Source organism: Vombatus ursinus, unplaced genomic scaffold, assembly GCF_900497805.2.
Source record: "Vombatus ursinus unplaced genomic scaffold, bare-nosed wombat genome assembly UNPS02014791.1, whole genome shotgun sequence".
NCBI classification, from domain to species: domain Eukaryota; kingdom Metazoa; phylum Chordata; class Mammalia; order Diprotodontia; family Vombatidae; genus Vombatus; species Vombatus ursinus.
In genome coordinates this window covers 27,205,728-27,215,293 of record NW_020954569.1, presented here as the reverse complement: position 1 = coordinate 27,215,293, position 9,566 = coordinate 27,205,728, and the positions used below count along the sequence as shown (strand labels likewise).

Below are 9,566 nucleotides of genomic sequence, written 5' to 3'. Positions count from 1 at the left end.
TTCCTTCCTTCCTTCCTTCCTTCCTTCCTTCCTTCCTTCCTTCCTTCTTTCCTTTCTTTCTCTCCATGTCCAGCTTGGTCATCTAGAATAAAACATGCATTATATATAGGTTTATATACTTTCATTACAAACTTAACCTCTTTCTTGGTTTCTGTGGCACTGTTTTCTCGGGTTCTCTTGATATTCTAACTGTACAGAAGATACATTATCAACAAACTGAATGACCATCTCCTGAATATTTAATTAAAAATTTAAAAAATTAATTAAAAATATGTCATTATATATGAAGTTACTAGTGTGACACATAGCTATTTAGTTTACCTCTGCTGTATGTATTTATTTTTTTATTTCCTTTTTCCACAGCGAAGAAGTCTGTAAACGAGGATTCACAGTTATTGTGGACATGCGTGGGTCCAAATGGGACTCTATTAAGCCTCTACTGAAGATTTTGCAAGAGTCCTTTCCTTGTTGTATTCACGTTGCACTGATAATCAAACCAGACAACTTTTGGCAGAAACAGAGGACTAACTTTGGCAGTTCTAAATTTGAATTTGAGGTAATTTCTATTGTAGCAAGGCTGGCCATTCTGATGGTCATGGTTAATTATGTGACAACTCCTATTCATCATTTAGTCAGAGGGTAGATTATTTTTTATAGATCATTAAACTTGTAGTGTCTATCCCTAATGTACTATAAGGGTATATCCTTAGATATTGCTTAACAGTGAATGGAGGATTGGGTAGAGAGAGTGAAAAATGGGTGTGGAACTGGGGTATGGTATGACCATTCTGTGAATGAAACAATGAAGTTTTAATTAGAAAAAGAAGGCTTTTGCCTTTTAATTAATTTGATGGGATTTTTGCACTCCATATAGACAATGTATTAGCTGTATTTGGGTAAAAGGATTACCAAGTTATGTCTCTAAAGATGAGAGAGAACCAAAGAGGAATACAGTGACTCTAGTTTCCTTGCAGTTAAAAATGAGAAAAGAGTTCTGTGCCCCTTGCAGCTCCCAAGACTCTGACCCAAAGTGAATAGTAAGGAGGAGAGTGGTCTAGCATGTTTAGTTGCTTGAATTAGGAGTCCTTTTCACACACATAAAAAAATGAGGATTATGGGGGAAGGCAGGAGGTAGAGAGGAGGGTGTTCCTTTAAGGATATGTAGACTGAATTGAAGGCCAGTCAGAGGCATCTACTTAAAGGTGACTTAATCCTAGTTGATTTAACTGTGAGCCCCCTAAACAATGGAGTGAGTACTAGTCCTAAATGGGCCAATTTTCTTTTTCCACCCCATTTTCACCTCCTCACTTCTATGTACTAACATCCTATGAGGTAGTTTAATGAGGTGATAATGGGAATAAAGAATTCTACTCTTTCATGAATGTTTTTAACAGAACTTGATTGCTTGTGTAAGCTTTATTTTTTTTCCTGGTAGATTTTTCCTTTGAACAATTTTAGCCCAAAGTTACATCCAATATGAGGGTTAAGTATAACTGTTGGTGCATCTCTGCCCTCACTCCTCCTCCACCTCCCCACTTTGTTTCTTTTATATTGATCCTTCATCTTGTAATTACAATATGAAGTCACTATGGGATTAAGAAATTTAGTTTCACCAGCTCAAATGGAAGATGAAATCAGTCAACTTTATGCTACGATCTTGTACCTGGTTTATACTTATCATTCAAAGAATGGATCACTATTGAATAACATTTTACTAGATTTTAATGAGTATTTCTCATCAAAAAATTTAGACACTGCAAAGCAGGTACATTTTGTTATATGTACTGCCTTATTTTCCAACAGAAAGGAGAAAATGGTGATTTGGCAGTGTAATTCATGCAAAACTTGGGGGCATTCTACTGAGCCTGTCTCTGGACATTTGAAGTCTCCTTCACCATTTTTTCCATCACTGTATATGTATATTGATTCTCCTCTCTTAGATAGATTGTGCAGGTGATTGTCTCCAGGATTTTGCCTTCAGGAAGTTATTAAGTCAGTGCAAATGAATCTGGCTCCCTAGGGATAGGACTTAACCTGCAGCAACCTTGCAGGCACAAATGCTGGTTTAGGAGAAAGCCTCACTATCAGGATCTTTTGTCTAGTGCTGGGTTTTAACTTGCAAACTGGCGCTGTCTTGTTTACTGGGCATTTGGAAGTAGGAGCAGAGCCAGGACCAGTAGCAGAATGACGTCATCTCAAACCTTTTTTTATATCCTGGATACAACTAGTTTATATGAATATGCTAGTACAATTTACTAGTTTACTTATATAAGCTAATTTATGTAAACTAGTAAGGTATGAGTAAAGTAGTTTCATTCAGCTGTGTTGTTTTATAACTTGTCTGCTTTTTCCTTTTCTTTTCCCTATGACATCTCTTCTGTAAAGCACAAATCCTAGCTAGGTTGGAGTTCAAATCATAGATTTATTTCTTGCTTGAGTAATAATTGACTGAAACTTTCCATATTTTTCTGCAGGTCAGAATATAGTACAGATTATTAAGGCATATGACCATTAAGGACCCCAGATTTAGAGATGAAAGGGAGCTTAGAGGTCATTTAGGCCAACCCCTTCATTTTACAATTGAAGAGGCTCAATGAGAGTAAAGTAATCTGCCCAAAGTCATGCAAACATTAAGTGGCCAGTCAAGTTGACCCCTGGTCCTCTGTCCCTCAATTCAGTCCTCTTCCATGCACCATGTTACCTAGTAAACTTATTCACTTTTTAAAAGGGAAACAGATTATTAGCATTTCTTGCGCTTTTGCATTTGTGAAAGGGGAAGGCAGTAAGCATTTACGTAGCACCTCCTGTGTGTCAGGCACTGTGCTGAGCTAATCATTTCTGTCTTCTAGATCCACTATTTTTTTCTAATTTCAGCAGGTTGTGTTAGTGTCTTTAGCTGTGCATGCCTCATCCTCTACAGGGTAGAGGAAATTGGAGCAGACAGAATATGAAGTTTGTTTGGCAGGAGCCCCATACAGCCGATAACTGAAAGAGCAAGTTGATGTTTAGACATTCTGACTTTTTTTTTTTAAACAAAGTTCCTTTTATTGATGAATATCATTGTAATCATTCAACAATGAACTTAGACTTAAGATACTGCTGATTTGAGGTACACAACGGTTCCATTAGGTAATGCTACTGAAAAGAATATATTTGTTAATTTATAGTTGATCTACATTTTCCAAGTAAAGAACTTAAGTAAAAATGGTTACAGAATGCTTTTTAAAAAAAATAATACATTTCTTAGATTCAAGTCACCCCAGACCTTCAGAATGTCTAATCATCAACTAAGTAGACAGCAAGTATTAGTCCATGGGCAGGAAATAACTTTGGAAAAGTCTGAAGTCAGAGATTTGTTTTTTATAAGATATTAGATCTACAAATGCAGGGAACATCAAAGGCCATTTATTACAACCCTCTCATGTTACAAATGAGGAAACTGAGTCCCAGTGATATTAAGTGACTGTTTCCACATTCCTATAGTTCAGAAGTGTCAGGTCCTCCAGTCATCCTCTCTACAGCCAGATTTCTTTCCATCTTTCCACTGTAATTGCCACAGAGTTTTCAGTAGGGAGAGACATGGTTGTAACAGCATAGTTCATAAAGGAGGGAGACTGAAGGTCAAGAAACTAGTGAATGTAAAATTCTATTGCATCTGCTTTATGCTTATATTTTGGAAACTCATGTCATGGTTAAATAGCCTCCAATCAGTTAATGTCAGGATTTCTCGGAAGGAGACTAATTGATTTCTAATCTGGCTCTGATCAAATTATGTCAGATTCCACAAATGGGATGTTCTCTCTAAACATTTACATGATGCTTTTATGAATTCACCCTCTTGCTGACCATGCTGCTTTTATTTTTATGGGGAAGGAACTAAGGTATGTCTTTTTTTTTGTCTTATAAATAAATTACGTTCCTTAAGTTTTAAAATCCATGACAGAGCAACAAAAAACAGTACTGAAATTACAATACACAAATGTGAATTCTCTGTTTTCTCATACATGCTTTTTTTTTTCTTCTTAAGACAAATATGGTCTCTTTAGAAGGCCTTACCAAAGTAGTTGATCCTTCTCAGCTAACACCTGAATTTGAGGGATGCCTGGAATACAACCATGAAGAATGGATAGAAATCAGAGTGGCTTTTGAAGATTACATTAGCAATGCAACCCACATGCTATCTAGGCTGGAGGAACTTCAGGACATCTTAGCAAAGAAGGAGCTGCCTCAGGATTTGGAGGGGGCTCGAAACATGATTGAGGAACATTCTCAGCTGAAGAAGAAAGTGATCAAGGCCCCCATAGAGGACTTGGATTTGGAGGGGCAGAAGCTACTCCAGCGGATACAGAGCAGCGATAGCTTTCCCAAAAAGAACTCTGGGTCAGGGAATGCAGACTTGCAGAATCTCTTACCCAAAGTGTCCACCATGTTGGATAGACTGCACTCAACACGGCAGCATCTGCATCAGATGTGGCATGTGAGGAAGCTAAAACTGGACCAGTGCTTTCAGCTGCGGCTGTTTGAACAGGATGCTGAAAAGGTAAAAGAGAGAGACACAGACACACAAAATATGAAGTGGAGGGAAGGAGGAATCCGTGCCCTGGTGCCTCATGACCAAGTTTTAGTTTAGCTGGTTTAGTGAAAGGAGAGGCAGAACAAAAACTAGGAAATGCTAGTCTGTTCTAGTTCAAGTCCAGCAAGTTCCTATTTAGCGAATGTCACTTAACCACATTTTTCATTTTTATTCAAACTGTTATGAAAAGACAGCTTAGAAATTTTGATTGAATAGTTACTGACAGTTTGGTTTTTGAGTGCTATGTGGGGTAGGACAATGTACTGTTTTAATTATAGGAATGGATTATTTGTAGAATTATGCTGCTGAAAGCAATTAAATGTGTTTATTGTTAATGACTAATATCCTCATAAGTGGTGATAGAACATTATTAAGTTTTCTGACAGAGGGACACTGTTACTGGAATTAATAAACCTTTTTTAAAATGGCTGTCCGGGTAATATAAAAAATAAGTACACACAGTGTCATGTTTTATTCTTGTATTTTAGACAGAACAGTTGTGTGAAAGTCAACCCTAGGCATTTACTTGCTAATTCTACTGCAATGATATGTGAAAATAGAGCATTTATTTATAGAAATGTGTTGTGAGCCCCAAACATGGGGTGAGTTAGTCACTCTTAATTTGTGTTCATTGAAATTTCTTCATGGATGAAGGGATATTTTGTAGTCTGGAGAAAAATAAGATCTACATCTGTGAAACAAAATAATTATTTGTAAGTGATGTAGACCACATGATATACAGCAATGTTTTGAAAATATTTAATGTGTGTATCATTTCTGTTTTTTTTTTTTTTAAAGTAGTACCTTCCTCCTTGGCTTATGGGAAAAACAGATCACTGACTTTGGCACTGTGGTTCAAATCTGGCCAGCTGTTAATTGATATTCATTTCCCAGTCCCCATAACTGTTCCCTTGAGCATAATGATCCTTCTTTTGTAACTGACAACTTTTTCTCAGGAGTGTCTGGATGGAACTCCCCAAGGAAGCTATCATCTTTGTTTTCAAAATTCCTCTTGTAAGGAAGAGCCTAATTCCAGTAACCTAGCCACATGCTGAAACCCATTCAAAAGCTAAAAAATTCTTTATTATTGGATTACTTTATCTCAGAAATAATGAGGTAAAGCTGAGGAGAGTTTTAGTGGGAAGAACATTGCACTGGGTTAGCTTTGGGTTCTAGACCTGGCCATATCACTTTTCCTGTGTGTAACCTTGGACAGTTAATTAAACTTCTCTTGATCTCAGTTTTATCCTTTGCAAATTATAGAGATTGGATTAGCTGATCTTTAATATTCCCCTCATCTCTTAAGTTCTCCAATGTATAGTTCACAGTGATTGACTTATACTGCTGTTGACTTTTTGTGATATATTTTCTCAGTAGAATTTAATCCTCTGAAGTCAAATACTCCACTCTGTGAGAACTGTAGGCCATTCATATTAGCCTGGTGCCACCATGCCTGAATACGATGCCATCATGTTTTGCAGAGTGATATTGAGTATTTTTGTTTGTTTTGTTTTGTTTTTGTTTTTGTTTTTTTTTCCTTCTGGTAGATGTTTGACTGGATCACACACAACAAAGGCCTGTTCTTAAACAGCTACACTGAGATTGGAACAAGTCATCCACATGCTATGGAGCTTCAGACACAGCACAATCACTTTGCCATGAATTGTATGGTAAGAAATTCTCAGACAGCTTTGCATCCTGAACGTGACGGCGTCCTGAACCTGTGAGAAAGAATATTGTGCTTTCAGGAGTCACTTAAGCAGAACCGTCTCCAGGCAACTAGTAGGAAGAAATGTTATATTATAGCATCTTTAGACTTGCCATTTTGAATGTAGGAGCCTTTTCCTAAATATGACTTGTTTCCTGACATTTCCAATTTAACTAAGTAGTTCTTTTAAGATTAAAAAAAAAAAGAAAAAAGAAAAAAGAATAGGTGAGCAAAAATTAGTAAACTGATAAAATTAACACTGAAGATTTTTCCAGCTCAGAATGGTAAGTTCTTAAGTCATGATTTCAAGCCATCCTGACAACACAAAGGAGCCTGCAGCAAAGCATCATAATGACCTACAGAGCAGACAGAGGTTTACACAAATATATACTATGCCTGCAGATGTTATTGAGATGAGAGTCAAGCCATTGTGGTGTCATTCAGATCCAACATCACGGTCACCTGAGAGAAAGACTCCTGAAAATATGAATTTTTTTAGGCCTGCACTGAGGGATTCCATTCCAGATTTCTGATCAATATCTTGAATCATCTGGCCTGCCTAGAAGTGGAGCTCATTGATGCAGCTTTGTTGTGATGGTTTTTGTGGTCCTCAAAAATGGCAATGGAGTCATCCTGGGACTAGAGTGGGCCAGATCTCTGGCTCCATCCATGAATGACAGTCTGGTGAAGCCTATAAACTTCTTCTCAGAATGTTTTTAAATGAATACAATAAAATATATAGGAATACAAAGGACAACAATTATATAAAAATGTAGTTATCTAATTATTTCTAAAAAGAGAACACATTCATAGACCTTCAGCTGAAGACCATTGAATTAGAGCAGTTAATTAGTTCTAGTGTTTTGACTGTTGTGGAATCACTCATAAACAAGTTCTAATTCAAGCCTCTTGTGAAAACTCATTATTGGGGGCAGCTAGGTGGCGAGGTGGGTAGAGCACCAGCCCTGAAGTCAGGTAGGACCTGAGTTCAAATCTGACCTCAGACCAAACACTTGACACGTATTAGCTGTGTGACCCTGAGCAAGTCACTTAACCCCAATTGCCTAAAAAAAAAAAAGAAGAAAACTCATTAGCCAAAAAATTCATCTTATGTCAGTAATATTCACCTGGGCAACAAGACATCTTGAACCTGGGGAATATTTGTATGACCATCACAGTGTTGAATTACAAAAAACCAACAAATAGCTTTTCAGAAATAGCCCTACAATTAGGTAGGTTAAACTTGAAACTATTTTTGAAGGAGGATGTGGTCATTTCTTGAACACCCAAGCTGCTAGGAATTTTTCATTGAAAGCTAAGGATTTGAAGATATTTCTTTGGAGTGATTCTAACAAGAAGTATATTTGATGGCAGAGAATTTTCTTCTACAAGAGGAGAAATTAGCCACATTAAGGCCAGTCTTCAACACCTGAATTGAAGCAGGGAATTGAAGCAATATGAAGATATGACCTTTGGTGATTTCCTAGTTAAATTTTAGTTGGCTAAAATGACTAGAGTGTGGATAGAATAAAAGATTTGCTAAATTAGCAGAAGGATGAAGTTGTATTATAAACGCCAGCTGGCAGTCAACTCTTAACTTTACATCCAAAAATTGTCTGCTCAGATTTCTTTTGGAGAAAAAAAGGCAAGAGGGAAGTAGAAGAAAAATCACAAAAATTTTATTAAACACCTAATATGTGTAGGCATAGGCATATATACTAAGAACTGGAAATATAAGGACGAAAGCAGAACAAACCCTGTCCTCTAGGAGCTGATATTCTAATGGAGTAAAGACATATTAGTATATGTATATACTGAATATATGCAAAATAAATACAAAGTATTTTAGGGAGGAAGGTACTACCATCTGTGAGGATCAGAAAAGACTTCATGTAGTAGGTGATGCTTGAGCAGTGTCTTGAAAGAAACCAGGAATTCCAAGAGATGGAGATGAGGAAGAAATGCATTCCAGGTATGAGAGAAAGCTATTGTAAAAGCCTCAAGATAGAAAGTCCTATGTGAGGAGGCAGTGCAATGAGCACTGGATTTGGAGTCTGAGCAACTGGATTCACATTCCCACTTTGTCACTGAATACCTACATGACTTTAGGCAAGCCACTTAACCTTTTTGGGCCTCAGTTTCTAAATCTGTAAAATGAGAGGATGGAACTAGATGACCTCTAAGATCCTTTCACGTCTAAACCTATTATCCTACATTCTAAAGCAAAGAGATATTTGGTTCCTTTCCTTGCTTCTTTTTTTATTTGAGACAAGTTCTGAATATGAAGTTCCTTCTAATTCTGATGTTTCTTTTCCTATAAAACTTGTTACCTGAGACTAACTTAAATGACCTCCCCAGAGGTCATTGTGAAGAACCACCTGGGACTTTGAAAAGTTAGACTTATGCTTGATCATCTTGTTTTCAAAGATCTGGCAGCCAGTCCCCATTAAAGATGGAAGACCTTCTTTTTTAAAAAATAGGGCAGGATTTGTGGTGTGGAGGGTGAAGAATTGAATCTGTAGATGAAAGGAGTAAATGAGACAAGGACTAATATATTTTTGCTCTCCTAAATACATTGACCCTTCTTCACAGGTTACATGAATTGCTCCCTTTTGTAGTAAGGTAGATGGAAAATATCATTGGTTTGGCAGACTGCCTTATAAAAGGCAAAAGGACATCTCATCTTAGGAAAAGCACCACTTGAGCACACACTACATAGGACTGAACAATGGAACTGAAGGTGGATCAGTCTACAATGTTCCAGAAGAGAAAGCTTCAGAAAAAAACTGGGTCCATTCTTGATCCACATTCTGAAAGTTGCCCAGTCCTTGTTTTTTTGTTTGTTTGTTTGTTTGTTTGTTTTTTGGTTTTTTTTTTCTGGCTAGGCAATGGGGTTAAGTGACTTGCCCAGGGTCACACAGCTAGTGAGGCCTGGTCCTTTGATCTATTAAATGTCTATCCTCTCCAGCCTGTCTTCTTCCAAAGGATGGAATTTAACACCATTCATTATTAACCAGGAAATAATTAAAATTACGAAGAGGAAGACAGAAATATTGTTATATTTAGAATTTTTGGCTAGGAGTGCCCAGGTTTTACCATGGCATCTAATGATGCCAGTGGGATTAGGGCTGTGAGGGGGCCCTTATGACTCAGAACACTCCATTCCCTCAGTGCCCCTGCCATTCTGGGACTTGACAGACCCAAGTCTCGCTATGCCAGCCCTTCCCAAAGAAGCATAGCAGTTTGTGGTCCGCCCCTTTGGTAAGTCCCAGACTTGGTATCCGA

General features: G+C 37.4%; 1 protein-coding gene across 4 annotated transcripts in view; it reads left to right on the top strand.

Moving 5' to 3' along the window:
• The window catches only part of TRIO (trio Rho guanine nucleotide exchange factor), a 505,121-nt gene that overhangs the window by 219,159 nt on the left and 276,396 nt on the right, over nucleotides 1-9,566 (top strand). For all 4 annotated transcript variants that reach the window (XM_027868779.1, XM_027868780.1, XM_027868781.1 and 1 more), the window contains exons 5-7: nucleotides 364-556; nucleotides 4,028-4,540; nucleotides 6,121-6,243. In XM_027868779.1, the coding sequence (XP_027724580.1) occupies nucleotides 364-556; nucleotides 4,028-4,540; nucleotides 6,121-6,243 (829 nt within the window). The remainder of the gene's footprint in view (nucleotides 1-363; nucleotides 557-4,027; nucleotides 4,541-6,120; nucleotides 6,244-9,566) is intronic.